This window comes from Apodemus sylvaticus, chromosome 3 (assembly GCF_947179515.1).
Source record: "Apodemus sylvaticus chromosome 3, mApoSyl1.1, whole genome shotgun sequence".
Taxonomy (NCBI): domain Eukaryota; kingdom Metazoa; phylum Chordata; class Mammalia; order Rodentia; family Muridae; genus Apodemus; species Apodemus sylvaticus.
In genome coordinates, this window is record NC_067474.1 from 66,692,596 (window position 1) to 66,713,748 (window position 21,153).

The window sequence follows — 21,153 nt, forward strand, 5'->3', positions numbered from 1 at the left end:
CAACCACCATCATGGCCTCTTCATGCCCTAAACAGGCTACACGTATGGCCTCATGGGTAACACAAACCACCACTGTATCACAGGTGTCCCCACCCAAGGACCAAACCAGACTCTAAAGACGAAGCACCATCAAGTCGCTTAACTGGATCTCAGAAGTTAGACAGTGAAACCTAAGGCCCAGAAAAACATGAACAACTTGTCAAAGGCCAAACACCCAGGAACATGAGGTGAGCACTGTATTTATGACTTACTGTGTGTCACCCACGTGTTCATGCTTACTGCTGGAAACCATAGGAAGCACCTCACTGAATGCTTAATGACCCACTAGGTAGTTCCTGTCCAAATTTCTTATAAGCAGAGGGCCAGGAGGAATCAAGAGTTCACCAAAGGTCACAGTTAATGAGAGGAAGAACCTAAATCTGTTTGTTGCCAAATCAGTCTTGACACAGCTTCAAGTCTCTCCTACACCAGTGTTTGCCAACCCTCAGCCACTGACCAGCTACTCTCCAGAATTTCACCACAGCCACATGAAACAACAATACTTTCTTTAACTTCATCTCTTCCTTCTCAATATCCATTTAAGCAATAAGACACATTCGGATGTGAGTCAGAGTTAAACGTTGTCATTTGTATCCTGTCAGAAATCACCTCCTATATCACGCAAAACTCAAAGTCCCAGCCTTGGAAGTTTATATGTCACAGGGCCACAGTCTAGACATGTCACCTTTTCTGCAGTATCTGAGAATTTAGCCGATGCTTGCACTCACTGCCTTTGAGCTGTGAGTGTGGTAGGAAAAGGGGAGATGCTTTCTTACACTAACTCCCCAAACTGGCTTAGCCGCCACTCAACCTATCAGTAACACTCAGGCTTAGAGGGGAAAAATAAAAACCAATCAAGAGACCAAAAAAGTTCCAGCGACATGAAAACTGGGTGAGACACATGTGTAAGGCTTCACCCTTGACTGTCCCCTCAGGATGATTCAATTGTAAAGAGTGGAGTTATTATCCATGACTTAATCTTTGAAGCTGGACTATTACTGAAACAGTACGATATGGGTCTTTCTAGAAACTTGAATTGGGAAGCCAGGATGAGCAGTGCTTCATTCCTAGGATGTCACTCCCATGACAGTATAAACTGAACTTGGAGGTGACTCCACTTTCAGTATCAGATTCCCTCTAGGAAGAACCCCTCACCCCTCGTCTCAGCACCCGGGAGAACACGGTTGGCACATGCCTGATTAACTCAAGCAGTCAGTGCATGAATCTACACACACAGACTAAACAGTTTCTGAACAAAGCAATGCTGTAGCCCGGGAAACCTTGAGCTAATACGGGAGTGTTTGGGTAGATTCCTGTGTCTACCAAGTTCCTGTGGCCCGTCCAACAGCATTGGGTGAGGTAAAGAGCAAGATGACTTCTCCAAATGGGACTCAAAGCAGGACCCAGAGGTTCCAGCCATGACCACATAGGCAAGTAGCTTTCTAAGAAACATCCAAAAGAGTGGGTAGCTAATACCAGTCTCAAACTTTGTTCACATGGTAATCAACATCTGGAGTAGCAAGAACGTCAATCACTGAACCCCTCGGTGACGGGAAGCAACACGTAGCAGCTGAAGACTCACAGCAGAATCAGAATCTGGATGGGCTGAAGTGGGCTAAGATGGTAGAGGGGATTTAATGATATAAGTTAGAAGAGACAGATAAAGTTCGCTTAGCTCAAAGAGCCAGCGGTACACTTATGGAAAAGAGAAGAAGTCACTTGAAGTTCTGCGTAGTCACAAGATCTGCAGTTTGAGTTGGTTACACATGAGCTATGAGTCAACAGGATGACAGGAACGTCAGAAGCCCCTGCAATCTCAAATGTGTGAACAGAAATACAGCACGCAGACAGGCAAAAGTCCCTTTTTTCCTCTCTGCTAGAATGCTTTTGTAATTTCTGGTAAACTTCTGGCTGACCTAAACACACCGAGAGGCAGGAGTTAGGAGGGAAAGCATTGCGCAAGAGGAGAGGGGGACATTTAGACAGGAAAAAGGAAAAGACTCCAGAAACAGTCACAAAAATTAATCCTGGATTTTTGACAGACATGGGATTAGACTAGAAGGTGGTGGCAAACACTACCTGCCTGACAGTTTGGGCTATCGACCCCCAACATGAGCTACCTCATGGGAGGATGGTACAGGGATCAACAATGACAATGACACCTCCAGCCTCCAAGTCAGACTTATGGAATGTTGTTCAAAATCAGCCTAAGGTTGCCACTTCCTAGAGAAGGAGGCAGCATTTTTTCTCCTGCTTCCTCCGCAACTGTGGCAAGATAAACAAAGAAAAATGATAGAAATTAGAAGAGCAGCTGGGCCTGGAGATGCAGCCCAGTGGTTACTAGGCAGGACAGAAAAGCAAGCTGAAACTGAACAGAACTAGCTGCAGAGCAAAGGGGACCCTGAAACTGAGAGAGGGCTCCCTTCTGCAGAGCTGGGCACACCCTGACATTTCTTTCCTCCATCCTACTTCACAACTCCAGCTGCTCAGAGCAGTTAAAAGCACCCTGCTCTCTAAGGCAGCCTCCACGAAGAACTGGAAATTTCACCGGTCTATTTTGTCAGCCCCACAAATTACACAACAAGGTCAGATGGTCAGAAATGAAGCAAAGTTATGAAGATAGCAGTGGCTTCTGTTAATAAAGCATCTACTATGTGCCAACCCCATGTCGTACTTTGCACCTTAGGAATTATCATGTTAATGATATAATAATATCTCATTATACTGTATGTAATAATATAATATTATTATAATTAATTCAGGATATTAGGTCTCAGAAACATTGAATGTTTTGTCTGAGATATCTAGGCTTGAAAATAATCCTATCTAGGCTATGGGCAGCACTGGATGCTCTTAGAGAGGGCCCAGATTCTATTCCCAACACCTACGTGGCAATTCCCCACGACCTCGAACTCCAGTTCCAGGGATTCTGATGCCCTCTTCTGGCCTCACGCACACGAGGAACAAACATACTGTATGCACAAACGTGCAGGCAAAACATTCATACACACAAAACAAATTAGATGGCCGGGCGGTGGTGGCGCACGCCTGTAATCCCAGCACTCTGGGAGGCAGAGGCAGGTGGATTTCTGTGTTCGAGGCCAGCCTGGTCTACAGAGTGAGTTCCAGGACAGCCAGGGCTATACAGAGAAACCCTGTCTCAAAAAAACCAAATCCAAAAAAAACAAAACAAAATAGATAAATCAAAAAGGAATCTTTTAGAAAATTATCATGGATCATATTTATTAAATGTTACTTAGGTGTCAGATACTGTTTTAACCCCAGTTGGGTTTCTTAACTGTAACCATTTTCAATAGGAAGAGATAACTCCTAAGGGACCAGGTAATTTATTCACAAAGTCACGTGTTTGTGATACCCTGTTCCTGGCTGTAGAAGAAATAACTCAGTTCTTCTGCATGACAACCTAATAGGGACCTTCCATGACAGAAAAGCCTGGCTTTGACCAGAGTCCTCCAGGTAAGGAAACAGCACCAGACAATCTGGTCACACAACCAGCAACAGTCCAGCTTCGAAGTCCGGGGACCAGAGCATGGCCACACCTCTGTACTGAAGCCACAACTCATCTGTCATGGAGTCTACCACTGCAATGTCTCTTATTAAAATGTGTGTGTGTGTGTGTGTGTGTGTGTGTGAGAGAGAGAGAGAGAGAGAGAGAGAGGCTTACGTATGTGAGTGCAGCACCCTTGGAAGCCAGAAGAGGATGCCAGACTCCCTGGAACTGGAGTTGCAGGCTGTTGTGAGTCACCCCAGGTGGGTGCTGGGAACTGAACTTGGGTCCTTCGGGAAAGCACCAAGCGCTGGTTATTTCTCACCTCTCCGGTCCCCTGAAATGCCTCTTCTCCCGCCCAAGCAAAGCAAGTTCTCACCTAGCCACATAAACACTAGCACTTTACACCATTTCTTCGCTCACAAACTGGGAGTGAGGCTGTTCAGCAAAGGCTAGACCAACCAGTCCATTCCCTCCTTAAATGTCAGACTGGGTAAAAAGACTTTTCTGGATCAGTGGCCACTGTTGGCCCATAACAAGAGGAGTACTTCACCACTGGCGTAACCTGAACAGCAGCACGTTCTGAAGGCTGGTTGATCACTTCTCGATCACCACTCTGCGTACTGATCTTGCCTGTACCAGTGAATATCAAACACTTCCCCGCCACACCCCTCCCCCTGTCAGGCTACTGCCCAGGGGACTGCTGCAATCTCTGCAGCCAAAGTCTCGGTCAGCAAATTATATGTTCCCCAGACACTTCCTCAGTGGCACGCCAGGAACTAACTGCCTAGCTACTTAGCAAATCTGAGGTAAAAATTTTCCTGTTTCAAGATCAGAATTCAAATGCCTGTCCAGTTTATCCAAATGGCTAGTTCCAAGGAAGAAGAATGAGTTTCTTTTTACAAATAAAGTGCCTAACTTTTATTTATCCATATCAAGTTAAAATTCTAACTGCTCTCATATGCACAGAAGCATCTCATCTATAAATCTGTCTATCCGTGGAAATCCTACGAGCAGCTCAAAAAAGCCCTCGGCAGCAACTTCTGCTCCAGCTGGCCTTAATGGCAAAGCAAGCCTGTCCACTCCGGCTGGGGTCTGCATCCCCAGTCACTGTCTGGGGTAACCTCTCTAGCTTTGCTTCCAACACTTCCTACAGAGGAGACCCATCATCCAGCCACTGACGAAGAAACACACTCAGGGACAAGCTAGAGTGCGAGCCCTAAACCACACGGGCAGGGAAATGTCCACTCCGGACGCATGAGTGGAAGGGTTTTGCTTACTTGAGTTGGGATGCTTGATCTGCCGTAATGTTCTCAGGACCTTGTGCATGTCCTTAATGCTGGTGTCTTTGTGGCTGTACAAAAGAAGCCTCTGAGCGTCTGAGAACAAGCGAGACACACTGTAAAGAGAACAAGAAGTAGAAACGGCCTAGGTTAGGCCAGCTGTCCCTCCCCAGCCTGGCCTCCCCTACAACCTAGTCATCACTCCATCCTCCAGGGTGAGCTCGGAAGTAGACGCACAAACCAGTAAGAGCGAGCATGTGTGTGTGTGTGTGTGTGTGTGTGTGTGCTCAAGCGTGCAGGGGGGGGAGGGAGGGGAGGTGGCATGTACACACACACACACACACACACACACAAGGCTATTGGCTGTAATAAGCCTGATGCCTATATTCAAAGACATGCTTAATGATTCATAAAACAAGTTCATTTATTAAAAACATGCATCAGAAACATATAGAATAGGAATGCACATGCAGTAATGAACTTGGCCTTGATCATATGCATCTTCATACTAATAGTTTGATATGTTTTAATATTTTTGTTGTGCAATGTGGCCCTGACTGTCCCAACCGCGGCAGCATCTCCAGCCGGCAGCACATCCTACAGTCCCTGGTCCACTCTTAACTCTGTGACTCTGCACATCTCAGGGATCTTCAGCGTCTCATCCGGAAGATGCATCTTATATTTAGCATCCCAGCATCTGAGCCAGGAGCCAGGAACACAGACACTAAGAAAGCACCATCATTCTCTCAGGCAGCTCGCACTCAGGGGCAGAAAGACCTGTCAACAGCAATGACACTGCAGTCACTGCAGGGGTCAGAGCAATGACCTGAGAGCAGAGGGCAGGACGCTCCTGCCCTGGGCTCTGAGCTGCTGGAGAACTCAGACACTTCCTGCGCAATGGCCCTGGATCCTAGAAGTGGCCACTTCAGAAGCCACAGTAGACGGTCTGAGTAGATCGGATGGAGCTCGCTGGGTCTTCCAGAGGCTTTGACTCTGAGTAGACAGCTTTTGATCATATAATCACAGTGACTCTTAAATCCCACAGTCTGGTGGCAATTCCCCCTCCATTCATTCTGCAGACTTCTCATGCAAACCTCCCCAAGAAGGAAAGGATAAGTATTAACTGGCAAGTTTGGGACAGAAAACCTGATCTGGTACTTACATGGACTTGTTAAAGTTTCCAACAACACCGGGAGCCTCGCCTGGAGTCGGATAACGGAAGCAGGGGTTATTGGCATTACAGATAATCCCCTGTACCCAGGGGAGGGTTCCTGCAGATGGCATGGCTTTATTCGGAAAGTGGCCTGTTGAAATCGAGAAGAAAACACAGAAAAAACCATCAGACCTTTGATGTGATTGTGACACAAGCCTCTCACATCAGTCTGTCTCATGTTCTCTATTTATTAAAGTTAATTTTATGAGTGTTCTGCCTGATACATAGATGTGCATCTTGTGCATGCCTGGTATCCATGGAGGCCAAAAGAGGTCTGTGACTGCCCTGGAACTGAAGTCACAGACAGTTGTGAGCCACTTTGTGGATGCTGGGAACTGAACTCAGGTCCTCTGGAAGATCATGCAGCCAGTGCTCTTAACTGCTGAGCCATCTCTCCAGCCCCTCACCATGTCCTAGAAGACCTGCTTCCTCTGAAACAGCTGGGAATCTGACATCAAGTATAGGTGGCTATGGTTCTGTGTGGCATCATCTATAGATGGGGATTCATGATACTAACCTCGGGAATGTAATAAATGGGGTCTATCAGACCACAGACACCAAGTACTCGGCAAGCAGGAAATGCTGGGCCCCTATTTGCTCAATCCCTACCACGAGCTCATCTCTGAGAGACACAAGAAGGACCTGGGCAGTGACGTAATGCAGCTCCCCCACGCTGCAGCTGATGAAGAACTCAGAGATGCACACGGCTGGGGGTAAACACTTCATCTCCAGGATCCCAGCCCATGCCTCTCCCTTCCAGCTGTAGCCTTCCGCATCACCTCCCTCTTCACAGGTTCCTCCTGTACCTTCCTTCCTCTGGCAAATATCTGTCAGTTTCACTTTCTCCAACAGCCCAAAGGGTCACCAACAAGTACCTCCAAAGAAGTCAACCGCCAAACTATCTCAGGTTTCCTGTTCCTTTCTCACTCATTGATAAAATGAGGCCCCCCTCCCCCAGGCCACTGCTCACCCCTTTCCCTACATTGAATAGTTTCTTAAAAACACTGACTGGCATGTCTGGGTGAGGTCAGAGCCTTCAAAAGCATAGGTAGGTTTGTAGCAAGGATCTACAAATATTGCCTACAGGAATCAAGATAAATGTGCACTGTGTCAGGGGTTGTCATCCCAGGGCCCTGTTCATGTTGAGGCAAAAAGGAATTGGCTTAGGCTCTCATCGTGTGCTCAGTGTTATCTGAAGATCCGGCAAGCATTAAGAACCATGGCTCCAGGTACTGACTTGCTGGTGTCCTCACAGAGTTTGGAGACAACCCAATGGAGACTGACACCTCTGTCCCTGCCACAGGCACAGCCCAGTGGAGCCAATCTCCAAGCCAACCTCCAGAGCCTTGTTTTCTCGCCTGTAAAATGCTGACTGCCATGCGAGTGCTGTTACATGAACTCTTTGCACTAAAGCAGCTTGTGGCTCTATTTGTATTTTTATGAGACAAAGTTTCACTCTGTAGCCCAGGCTGGCTTAGAAGGCTGAGCACAGAGGGCCCAGCACAAGGTAAATACTCATGAATCGACCAATTAGAACTTCTAAGGCATCGTGTAGTATGGCATGGTGTAGGTCGACCTTGTGTAGTGTGGCATTGTATAGTGTGCCATTGAGTAGTGTGGCACTGTATAGTGTACCATTATGTACTGTGGTATTGTGTAGTGTACTATTGGGTAGTACCATTGTGAAGTGTGTTATTGTGTACTGTGGCATTGTATGGTGTACTATTGTGTAGTGTGGTATTGTGCAGTGTGCCATTGTGTAGTGTGGTATTGTGTAGTGTGCCACAGTATAGTGTGGTATTGTGTAGTGTGCTCCCCCTGTCCATAGGAAACAGAACGCTCTTTCCATCTCAAACTCCCACCTTCCTTTAAAGATAGTTTCTCTTCATTCTTTTGTTTTCAAGTAAATATGCTAATAGAGACTCCCCGAAACTAAACCAACAGCTGAGATGCACCTCATTTTATATATGAGTACTGGAAACCTTTCACTCTTTTAAAACTTCTATCCCTATGCCAACCAGAGGCAACATGGAAGAGTATGACAAGCCCTGGTCCCCATGGGCAGTGTCTGTAGGGACTCTGGCCTGGTGAATGTTTACTCAGCTAATCTCTTTATCTTCGTGTTAACAGTTCAAGGAAAACCAAACAAGGCCCTTTGCTGAATGGACTGCTACTCGCCATTCAGTGGAGATTTATATAACCCAACCAAGTACACCAAGGACCACAGGATTCTCCTCTTTCAAACTGCAGAGATACTAGCCCTAAGGACAGGAGAGTGTAGGTCAAAGGCAGAGGTGGTAAAGACATTTCAACCTTTCCTTCCACTTGGCAAGCAAAGACCCTTCCTTGGATGCTGCACCCCATCCTATGGGCAAATAGAAACAGCATGAAGGATGGTTAGACACTGGGTGTCCAGGACGCCAGTCAAAGAATGTAATAAACATCAAAGAGTCAGAGGACTCATGAGGACCTTGAGGACTCTGACCTGAACTACAAAGATTTACAGAGAAGAATTTCACACTAGTTCTTTCTTCCCAGAGTAGAGGCATATATCAGCAACATCACCTTAGCTTTCTGCTCTGCTGTTCTAACTGACCAAATCAGAAAGTCATGTCCAAGAGAATGTATCTGAGGCATCTGAGAGTAACTTAAATATAGAGGCTGTCTATTAGCATGCCATTACATGCTGTGTAAGAGATGGGAAGGTGACCAAGAAACGTAATCAAAAGGTAACTGGCCTCAGTGCTGTCTTGGAAGAATACAATCCTCTAAGCCCGTGGGCCTGTTGGAGCTGGTGAGTGGGAAGAAAACTGTGTGGGACAGAAAGTTTTGGTCCCAGCAAAAACTCCTACACAAATGCTAATTCTTTGGGCCTTTCCAAACGGTTGCTACATCCATCCAAGGAGCACAGCCAGACTGTAAAATGGTCATTGTGGCAACAACGGTGCAAAGTGGGTTTTGCTGCTCTCTTTTATAGAGAAGCTAAAATCACTTGCTCACGGTGACACACCATGTGTCACCATGTGTCACCGAGAGCAAGTAGAGAATGCGGAAGAAGCCAGGAGTTAAACCATGTAGCTGTCTGTTTCCAGCCACTACTGTACTTCAGTGTTCACTCTCAAGACTGCCTTCAAAACACATGAGTGAGAGAGGTGGGCGGCCCAAACTTTCTTCCACCTCTATTAGATATGTAAGTTTGGGCAAGTCAGTATAGGCAAGTGAGCCCCAATTTAGCTACCAGGAAATTAAAACAAGTGATAATAAAAGTTACTATACAAGACTGTCGAGAACAAAATGAAATGTTACAGCAGTCAAACCGAGATGCTCTACACAAAGGCTGCATATGCTCTCAGAGCTGGGCAGGTGGCTCAGTGGTTAAGCCCACACAGTGCTCTTGCAGAGGACCTGAGCTGGGTCCCCAGAACTCACATCAGATAGCTCACAACTACCTGTAATTCCACCTCCGGGGGCTCTGACACCTCTGGTCTTCTTGGGTACCTACTCATGTGCATACACCCCCACGCAGACATACATGCATACTTTCTTTAGAAAGTATGTGTTCCGATACCTGTTCCGTGATTTTCAACCATGGGATTAAAAGACAATGCAAGTAAAAAGGCCACAAAGGGGAACCAGACACTGGCATTTGAAACATTACTGTAGGGCAATTTTTAACCATCACTTTCTGACTCTAAGGCTATTTTATTAACATTAAAAATGGTTACAATTATTATCATTACTGTCTTCTTCATTTAACTGGGACTACAATACCTCCAGAGTTCATGCCCTAACCAAACAAAAGGCCATATTTTCCATCCAAGCTATTTGTGGTGTTTTCCTGAAGACAGCATCTTTGAAAAGGTTCAGTTGAGAGCATATTCACTCTGCATTTCGCCGGCCATCACTGGTCTCAGGCGTGGTCCACAGATACTCACACTCATGCTGTTCGTAGGGTGGGTAGCTCAGGCGGACAGAGATCAGGATCAGGAAGATAAAGAGAGGCCAGGCCACTTCCAGTAACAGCTGACACTGAACAGAAAATAAGACACAATAGCGTGAATTTTAAAAGATAACATGGTAACAAATTTTAAAAGATAACATGGTAACAAATTTTAAAGGAACATGGTAACCAATTGCTACTGGGCTCTGAGAAACCCACAGAGAAATTCAGCAGTTGACTGACTTCTAGCACTTCTGACCTCCTTCACTCTCCAAACTTAAGTTGCATTGAACTGTGTGTGGTATCCTGTAACATCCCATTTGGCACCTGTGTCTTTAAGGCAGGAGAAATGATTTTTGCCCACCTCTTCAGGTTCCATTAGACCCAGGCTTCAAGACTCAACCACGATACTCTCTGCCTAAGCCTGTACGCCCTTTTCCTGTACCCACACCTCCACGAACCTGAAGAGTTCCTCTGTCACATCTCCCCAAGCCCTAAACATGATCTGCTTGATCACTGGTTCCCACATAGCACCCTTTACATCTATCTCGATAGGCACACATTTCATTATAGAATACAATCTTATAAACTATGGTTTGTCAGGGTCTCTTGATATTCCTTTCTATGAAGAGATCAGAAGGAAGCCCTCTCCAGGTAACTGATGCTTTGGAGTATTAGGGGCATTATTGAGTTTTTTGTTTTGTTTTCTTTGTGTGTTTTTAAACCTTGTTTGTTTTGCCTAGTTTAAATAAGTAACTTTAAATTTTCTAAGAACTTTGGTATGGCTTCACATCAAACTTATTTTTCAATTTTCAGGAAGGAACTGAAACAAGATGGGTAGCTGTGAATGTTCCAGAACAAAACCAGGAAGTTTTTATGCTTCCTTGTGTTCTTTTAACTTTTTCATAATGAACCCTTATTACCACAAACTAGAAAGAACACATTAAGATAGAAAATGGCAAGGACCATGGGAAAAAAAAAACAAATCTTATTAAAGGTGTCAGTAATAATCCCAAAGAAGCAGCAAAACCTCTATATTTGCAAACAACATCCAGCCTTTTTTCTTTCATCAAAAATGCATTTCCTACTCCTTTGGGAGAGGGTGACGGACACAGATTGCAAATAATGATATCATACAACTCTTATTGTCCATTACACCTCTGCACACTGGGCAGGGGTGCGGGTGAGGGAGGACTTTCTACCAGAGAACTCAGCCTGGATTCCCTGAACACTGAAAATAACTTCTCTACAAAGCAAAGCTGGAGCCCTTCCTCTGAGATCCAGGCATGCTGTGCCTCTATCAGCCCGTGGCAAGAGATCTGTGTTTACATATGAGCTTCTCCCCTCTGTGACCATGTTCTCAGTAAGTGTGCAACATGGTTCAGGGCTAAACAGGACATGGTAAGCATGTACTGGGTAAGAGAGTGAACTGAAGCTTTCAAAATCAGAAAGATAGAAACAGAAATCAGCTGATCCCTCTGGGAAAGAAGTTTGGTAATATGCATTCAAAAGGCACATTCACCCCTTTGACCAAGTATAATCTTCCTGGGAATTCATCTGAAGGAGCAAAGTTTAAAAAAAAAAAGCTGTATACATGATTTGAAATGCTATAACTGTAAAGTGTTGTAAACAAATAACTTAATCATACAGCAAAGGAAAACCGGTTACATTAGCGTATATCTAGTGGGCAATGGTATATTACTTGGTCATAGCAACACAGCTTTCACTAACCAAGAATGCAGGACACAGAACTCAATACATTCTAAAGACCTTTCTAAAACCACTCACACATATTACAAAGCAATCACAGAAATAAAGCTTTTTATAATGGCATGGCTGTGATGAATTAAAGAATAATGAACCCTGAAAAGTGTAAAATTAAATGGAGAATATTCAAGAAATCATTTGTCTTGAGGCTCTGAAGCCACGATTTCAACTAACAGGATAAATAGGAGCTGCCGTTTATGGGGAGCCCAACGCGCTCTGGGCTCATTTCACACGATTAACTTCCTTTAATCCTCAGAGCATCATTGTGGGCATGGAACCATCATTCTTCCCATTTTACACTGAAAAGTCTACTGCTTAAGGACTAGCACAAATCAGAAGCACTAGTCAGAAGGAGAACCGAGATCAGCCGCCAGTTGTACTTGATTCCTGAGGTCGCATGATATTCTGTTTGACACTGACAGGCATCTCCAGTAGGAAACAATAAAATCTCCCTATGCAGGATGGACTGAAAATGTCTACAGGTTCCACAGACGAACAGCAAGACGAACAGAACTAACACCCTGTAGACGGGTAACAGCAAGACGAACAGAACCAACACCCTGTAGACGGGTAACAGCAAGATGAACAGAACCAACACCCTGTAGACGGGTAACAGCAAGACGAACAGAACTAACACCCTGTAGACGGGTAACAGCAAGACGAACAGAACTAACACCCTGTAGACGGGTAACAGCAAGACGAACAGAACTAACACCCTGTAGACGGGTAACAGTTATAGCTAATACGGAACATCTACTGTCCACTTAGGGATCTTTGTGCCTCTCATCCCCAACAGTTAGTTCATGAAGGCTGCAATAATACTATTTTATAAGTGACGAATGGAGGTTCAGAGGAATTATGAGCCATGGAAACCCAAATCTTCATGCCTAAATCTGTGCAGTACCCACCAGGCTGCCTCCCACAGTGCTACACTAGACACGCATACCTTCTACCACATCACATATCAGACCCAGTAAAGCAAGCCTTGTGTTCGGGACACCTCGGTAGCCCCACACTTCAGACTACAAAGCAGCACGCGGTTAGAATATGTTCATCCACTGAAAGAATGAATGGATAGAACCCACAGTTCTGGCTGCAAAGCACCCGAAGAAAATCTTACACATCATTTTCAGGAGGAGGTGAAGGCAGAATTTGTAACTAGATCAGGGAAAAAGAGATACGAAGTAAACGGACAGTGACAATCATGACAGCCAATTCACACCACACACACACACACACACACACACTTCATAGATGTCGTTTATAGTCAGACATCCAAATTAGGATTATTACTGTACTACTCACTTTACATATGGGGAAGCTGGGGCTGATTAATAAACACACAAGGATAGTGGCATATGAAAGAGCTTAGAGTCAAAGCCAATCTAACTGAAGGACGACTTCTCTTAGGCACTAAGCACACCAATTTCCTTTAGCCCCTTTCCGTCACCATGTAGAACATGTACACGCCTGACCTTTCAAAGCTTCTACTGAGCTGAGTACTAATATGTATGTATGTATGAACGAATGAATGAATGAAGCCTCTGCACACACCACCACCATCACAGAGCTCATGGGCGACAGGATGGTGTCAAACCCTCTCCCAAGCTCAGAACATTCTATGCCCCATTCCCTACCCCTCTAGAAACTAGACTTCTCCAGGAACGCTACTCCAGATCTACTCATCGAAGTCTGGCTTCTCCTCCTCCCTAACCTCACCATTTGTCCTAAACATAAGGCACGAATAAAGCAGCCGAGGGGCAAAGATGGTGCTTGTACCGTTAGACGCTCCTACTGAAAACTCCTGAAAGTCCTTCATGGCTACACTGTGTCTTCCCGCCAAGTGGTGGCAACGGTAGGAAATGTCAGTTTCAGGAAGTGATTGTCATCAAAGGTATGGCTGCCCTAGGGAACCCCAGAGCATAGGAGTATTCCCTTCTCCTTACTCTTCACCTCTAACCTGGGGATCAGGACCAAGCAGCCCTGCAGGAGGACTGCCCAGCAAGACACCTTTGGCTTGGGGGACTCTTTGCGACTCTATGACAGACTCTGCTGTGCTTATAGCAGCAGCACCCCTGCCCTCTACCTCTAGGTCCCAGGAGCACAGGCACACTCAAGTTTGGGATCATGCCAACGAAATGTCCCGGGATGGGGGAGGGGCATGTGGGGGAGGGGCAGGGTGGGGGAGGGGCCGTGCCCTCAGTTGAGAGAGCTACTGCTGCGAAATTCTAAGGAGCAAACGTTGCTTCCTGTAAATGATGCAGAATAAAACCTAGCTTAGCAGCTCTGCAGCCACTGTTTTCGAATTTTCATTTGGGGCGGTGCCGAACCACACACACTACACTACAGATGTTCGCTGTCCCCGTAGCTATCCACATTTCACTTTTGTTCCTGGTTGCAGAAGCTAATACACCACATCCCAGTCACTGCATAAGTGCACTTAGCTACCTAGCCTAAGGATACAGCAGTGGTGGTCATACCTTCAAGATTTATCCTTATTATTTCAAGGTTGGGGTGGTTCAATGGCTGTGTTTAAGAACACAGAAAGATCAATGGGATAAAATTTGGCCCCGGGAAAAGATCTTCTGAATAACAGTAGTCAAAAAAAATATTGTATGTTTGAAAGATGAAGTTGATTGTTTCTTACACTGAGCTAAGGATGCTGAAGTTTGATGGAGCATAGACAAAGAATCAGAGAGGACAGACACCAAGAACAAAGAGAAGGAAATATGCTTTCTGTCTAAGACACTAATCTAAGACACACGGCAGAACTAAGCAAAATGCATTGAAAATGTGGTTCATTAATCAGAACCAACAGAAAGTCGTCTAGTAACACTGGTGTACACACCTTTAATAATTAGCTAAGTCAGTACAATGCGGAACAAATAAAAACCATTAATGACAGCGAGAACACTCGTTTAACAAACAAACAAAAACCTTAGATAAGGGTTGAATATTTTCAAAAGCTAAAGGGAGGTTGAACAACCCGTTCCCCAGACATCAGACTGCTCACCAAAGGAAGACTTGTGTGCTCTGGCAATAGCAGGTAACTAACTCTATGGTTACTACCTACTGCCAACTTGACTAGATTAAGATACGTGGAGGAGCTGGGAGATAGTAGCATAGGTGTTTAATCACAGCACTTAGGAGGCAGAAGCAGGGGAATCTCTATGAGTCCGAAACCCTATCTTGAAACCCCCTCCAAAAAAAGGGGAGGAAATTAATGAAGCGCACCTTTGAGTGTACCTGAGAGGATATTTCTAAAAGTTTTGATTGAGCAAGGAAGAGACCCACTCTAAATATGGGTGGTGCCAAATTGAACACAAAGGGGAGAGACATTTATCCCTCGCAGCTCCCTGATGCAGACGTTAGTTATGTGACTAGCCATCTCATGCTCCCACTCTGATAGCTTCCTTGCTGTGACAGGCTGTCCCTTCAAACTGCGAGCCCAAATAAGTCACTCCTTCTGTCAGCCACTTCTTGTCAGGTGTTTGAGGACTACTCAGCAATGAGAAAAGTTATACAGCAACCAACACTTGTCAAATCACCAAATGAAAGACCCCAGAATATTACCCTATATGGACAAGGTTTTATAAAGGTCCCAAAAATAAGTAGGGAAAGAATTACTGTTTTACAAAGTGTACAGGCATGGAATGATATGAAAATACAGATTTATCTTGGTCTGTCCCTAATGTTGCAGACTTCGTCATATGTGCAAAACCCAAAGTGAAATCTTAAAACCAAATCAGTTCAAAGCCAGAGGGAAGGCCAATTTATAAACCAGGCCTATCTCCTGGAACTCTACAGGAGTTCCACTGGTACAAAACCACTCAGAACCCTCATAATGACTGTTTAAACTGGTACCATCTTTTGAAAGGACATCTGGTCACACACTTCAAGCATCACGTAACTTTGACCCAGTATTCCTACTCTGAGATCCTGGACTAAGGAACCAACACTACAAGATAAGAAATGGACGTATGCATAAACCCTCAGAAGATTTCATTTGAAACAGCAAACACTAGCTGCAAACTAAGTGTTGTCGACAGGGTTTGAGCTTACAGCCCTGCACTGCCGGCGACACGTACAGCTCTCTGGGATGCCACTGACATTATTCCACAATAGACTGACACCCAGAAGATCCCACACCTCTTTTACTAACTCACCAATGGCGCGTTCTTTATCTGTGAAACAGATTTCACAGAATTATTGTGAAAATGAAGGCATAGTAGACATAAAAATGCTTTTGAAGCACTCAAGTGCAGCCTCGCGTCAGAACTCATCACTATAAAGATTATTTACAAAGATGAGAACGTGCAAGGCAAGCACTGCTAAGGAGCACAGGACATCAGTTGGTGTGTGTGTGTGTGTGTGTGTGCAGAATGACAAACGCTTCCTGGTGTTCCCACCCCTCCAGTTACCTCAGCATCAAGACCCAGAGGATGAGCCGTATTAGCCATGCTGTGCCCACCCGAAGGGCTCCTTTCAGACATAAAATTAAACTCAGCTATTCATCCTTAACTGGATGATTTATCCTTCCAACTCATCTCCAGCCACTCTCCATTCAGTGAGCCAGAACCCTGGCTTCTGTTCTCTCAGCCCAAAATGCAGTGCCTCTGAGGTCTGAGCCCCTGATCTTTGCATGCTAACACCATTGCTACCATTCTGGGGCTCTAGGCTTGAATGGCATGGAGTACCTACTGGAGCCTGACTGCCACAGTTCACTGCTTTATTCCTAACACTTCCGGATGTTGTAATGATATTTTTACTTGTGTGCTGATAACATTTCACATCCTCTTCCCTCGATAAACTCTACGCTCCACTGAGGACAGACACTGAGCCTGTCTGGTTTATCCCTACACACCCGGCACAATCTCCCACAATTAATGGATGCTCAGCAAACATTTATCTAAGTGAAACAACAAACGGGGGCTTGTCCGAGCTTTCTTCATCTCTAGAAGAGGAAACCAATGCTCTGGACAACACCGAGGCACAGGGCTGGCCAGGCTGGGATGACCATGACCAAGGTTACTGAGTGGGGACTAAGGACAGGAAGAAATGTCCCAGGAATTGGAAACAGGAAAGGAAAGTGGAGTTCCCACGCACTGTGACTGTCTCCACTCAGGAAGCAAGAGTTCTAATTGTTTTTCACATTCATTCCAGACTGTCCTAACAGTAGTCCTTCAAGTTATTTAAGAGTTAGAATCTGCTGTTTCTCTTAAAGGCAAAGAAGAAAGAGTCCATTTGGCCACTTCACGTTGTCCCTTCTGTTTCATGGAGACCTTGGCCTCTGGATCAAGCCCAAAGCCAGAGGAAGATCCTGATAGCCTGAAGTCCACCCCCTTTCCTGTCCCAAACTGTTTGCATAGAATAACTGCTGCCCACACACAAGTTGACTGGTACTTTGGACCCAAACTGAGCTTTGGACCCTTTTGCAACTCAACTCAATTCAATGTATTCTTTGCCCAAGAGACACACTGGAAAACTAACTCTGATTGATGGACCCCATGAGTCTGCACAATGAAAGCAGAGAGAGAGTCCATAACAGTCATCTGCAAACAGGGACAAGAGCAATGTTGGCTTTAGCTGGGGTTGTGTTGGCATTCCTCAGCTCCGAGCTTTTGCATATTCTTTCTAGTTCTCCTAGACGCTCCAAGACCTTCAAATAAAAGACCAGCAACACATTCATCACTCATCAGGCCTATTACACATGTTGTAAGTACCAGGTTCTGTCCCTAGACTCTGGGCATGGATAGAGATGCTCTCAGGACCAAGGGATCATGCAATGAATGTCCAAGCACTGGGGCTCTCAGGGGGCTTCAGACTTTTCCTCCTTCATAATGGGTTTACCCTGTGAGTTAAGAAAGTGTCACCAAAGGCTCACACAAGTTCCCATCCCTAAAAGAACATAACTGGATGGATTAGACAGTAGTGACACCTTCTCAGCAGTTGCTGAGGATAAAGTAAGGTCAACTTTTAAAGGCCAGGACTATAAGGATGTCAGTAGATAGGTTCTGATGTTTCTTCAGGAGTGAATCTGTGTCCATCAGAGCCCCAGCTCCAACAACTGTACAAGAGGCAGACCAGATCTTGGCAGCTCTGCTCATGAAGCATCTGTGACTGGAAATCAACTGCGTTTCTTTCTGATTTCCGAACATGGATTTACTTTTGCAATCAGGAAGGGAGATGACTCCGACAAGCTGGTAAGCAGTGATGTATCTTACAAAGGCCACTTGTGTCAAGGGACTGTGTTCTACTTCCCCACTTCAACAAGAACTCTTCAGTAATTCGAGTTTGACTAAATCTGCCTACCTTTCTAACCCTAATAATTTTAAACTCGTAAACATAATGAAAATACAGCCCTGAGCAAGAAGCAGCAAGATCAAATCCAATGAAGACTAGCTCAGGAGATAACCCTAGCCCTCATCTTGTGTCCCTGGACAGTGTGCTCCCGACTCCTTGCCTGGGCACAGGAAGCCAAACCCTAGAGCTTCCTCCTCCATCAAGCTTGGCGCTATGATGTGGCTGCAAAAGATAGGGAAAGGAACAGACACTGAGTAAGAAAGGCTCAGCCTCTGGCCCCAGATCAGCTTCTTCTTGACTGACCTAGGGATCTCATCTACCCTTTGTGCCTCAGTTTGCCCATCTGTAAAATCTGGTATTTGGAGCAGGCTCTCTGGAGACCCACTTTTCGCTGCTAAAGAGATGTTTCTTTCTGTGACTCACGAATGCACCCATCAAAGCAGAGATTTTCCCACCAGGGAGAAAACTGGCATGGGGAGGACAGACAGGGACTATTGACCAAAGCATAAAAGCAAATGTAACAGACTGAGGACCATCAGGACCTAGGAACGATTGTGAGGTGCAGGAGGTAGGTACGAGAAAAGTCAGAAATGTGAATATTTGTTGACAGAGAATTTTTTAAAATTATACCATTAAGAGTGATGTAGGTGGTACACACCTGTAATCCCAGCACTGGGAAGGGAAAGTAAAAGAATTAGGAGTACAAAGGCAGACTTAGCTATACGGTGAGTTCCAGGTCAGCTAGGATACCTGACACCTGGTCTCAAAAAGACCAGTAACAAAATGGCAGTCTAACACGGTCGTTATTCATTTAACATAGTCTAACATGCTACTGGGGTGTCAGACTATCAGCAGTCAAACGCTAGCAGTGCAGACCTCTGGAAAACTCCTTAACCTCTCTGTACATCACATCTGTTATCTGTACCATAAGGAGAAACTACCTCATAGGGCCTAAGAACAACCAGTACAAGAACCCACTTTGTTGGTAGAGTTCTGGTCTAGCATGTGCAAGGCCCTGAAGTCAAACTACAGCAATTATAAAACAAATATATAAATAACACATTAGTGCCTAGCTCACAGAAGCACATTCTAATTATCCTCTTTTATTATAACATAGCAATGTGCATTGTATTTTGTCATTATTACTTATGACAATGGACACATAGATTCTAGTTCTTGCTCTCACTGGGGACCTTGAATTCAAGAATTCAAGTTCCTCATTTGTAACATTAAAAGCTAATCAAAAACTCTTGTAAAACTGGAATCAATCTCTCTCCATCTCCACCCCTGTCGTGTGTGTTTGTGTGTGTGTGTGTGTGTGTGTGTGTGTGTGTGTGTGTGTGTGTGTGTGAATGTATGCATTCTCATAAACACTCAAAGTACCTGGGTTCTCCATGAAGATTTTAAACTTTTTGTGTTTCCATTTCAATGATCATCTGAACAAATTCTGGCACACCTACCTGAATTTACTTTAGCATAAATTGTACCACTAGCCGTCAAAGCTCAGGTTTATTAGTGTATTCAACTGTATGACCGTGACAGCATACAGATGAGATTGGATAAAAGGAAAACCAAATGGTATTAATGAATGTTGTCCAAGAAGAAACATGGGTGAAGAACTAAATCATCAGCACAGAGTAACACAGACTAGCCAAATTCAAAATGGCTAGCACTGTATCATCTACCACCATATTTCAAGTGGCAACTTACAATTTGTATTTCAGCTAAACAAAGCCAGTTCTCTTACTGCACTTAAGGTAATAATTTGAATTGCAATGTTTTTCTTCATTTTTGTTTGCCTTGATTTGTAAATCAGTATGGGACCTACGGTTTTATCATCAGGGCTTAAATCTATTTTTTACTTACATACTTAAGTCATTTTATAATAAAAACATCGGTGAACAAGAGTACCTCAGTATGTTTGTTCTCTTATAGAAGATCTTTAAGTACTGTTCTACTTTGAGAAACACTAAATTAACCTCTCTTCAGGGTTCACCAAAGATCTTTGACTTTCAAAATATTAGTTTGATAACAGACAGGTGGAACATCATTAAGGTAGCCTAGCGAAGATGCAGGTTTGGGATCCAAGAAAAAGGTCAGGACAGGGAACAAGTTTAGAAGTGAGCTTCAGAGACTCGGAGCTAAGCTGAGAGGGCAGGATGAGAAGACAGAAGGGTCAAAGAGAAAGGCACCACATGGAAGACCAGCCTAAGCCTCAGGGAGCTCACCTTGCCCTAGAGCCTTCGCTGTCTTCCACAGAAAAACAGCATTCACCTACGAAGTACAGGTGGGCCTGTGGGAGTACTCGGAGACAGGCTGGTCCACATAGGAAGTGGGTGGCTGAGATACTGCCACAGAAATGACAAGTCTTAGCTACTATAATCTTCCAGGTAATGCTGAGATTGAAGCACATCTTCTGCTTTAGCACTTTGCTTTATAGAAACACTGGAGCCTCCAGAGAGTGCTTGTGGTAGCTCCAAATACCAGAAATTCAGTGAAAGGAGAGAGTGGGGGTTATTAGGGGCTTTTTTCCTGCCAGGTTGCAGAGGTCAGGAACTAGCACAAACCCAGGCTCTTATTTCTGCCTGACTGATCACCTTCCCTCCATGTTAAGCCGTGGGATCACATCAGAGCCACACGGTCCTGCATCCACAAGTGCCAGACTCATTCAATAACCACCATGTGAAAACCAAGAGCACAGCCTTCCTTCCCTCCCTCTCCGATCTCCAGCCCAGCCTCATGGAGAGAGTAAGCAAGAACCCCACAGAGAAACCCAGGCTTACTGTTTGTCTTCTTCGAAATGTCAGGTTCTTCCACAGCAGCAGCCTTAACTGAGGCCAACAAGCCATGTTACCTCTGCCAGCACCCACTGCGACCTGCGTGTGTGGCTTGAGGGCCCGGGAGGAAGCAGCCAGAGTGCGGAGCTGTGACTGTGGCTGGTCATTAACTGAAAGATAAAACAAGGAGAGAGAGAAAGCTGTCAATCACTGTTTCAAAGCCCTATGCCAGAGAAGAGTCGTGGCTCCAGCCCTCTCACCAGACACCTCAAACACCCTGGTGGCTTGTCAAAAGGTCATGAGTCCTGGACTGCCAACCCCCA

At 45.0% G+C, this 21,153-nt stretch overlaps 1 protein-coding gene across 2 annotated transcripts in view; it reads right to left on the bottom strand.

Annotated features, from left to right (window-relative positions):
• The window catches only part of Abca1 (ATP binding cassette subfamily A member 1), a 123,147-nt gene that overhangs the window by 85,049 nt on the left and 16,945 nt on the right, over window positions 1-21,153 (bottom strand). For both annotated transcript variants that reach the window (XM_052176495.1, XM_052176496.1), the window contains exons 2-5: window positions 20,837-21,000; window positions 9,979-10,072; window positions 5,993-6,134; window positions 4,828-4,946 (exon numbers count right to left, since the gene is read on the bottom strand). In XM_052176495.1, coding sequence (XP_052032455.1) covers window positions 4,828-4,946; window positions 5,993-6,134; window positions 9,979-10,072; window positions 20,837-20,902 — 421 coding nt within the window. In that variant the 5' untranslated portion in view covers window positions 20,903-21,000. The remainder of the gene's footprint in view (window positions 1-4,827; window positions 4,947-5,992; window positions 6,135-9,978; window positions 10,073-20,836; window positions 21,001-21,153) is intronic.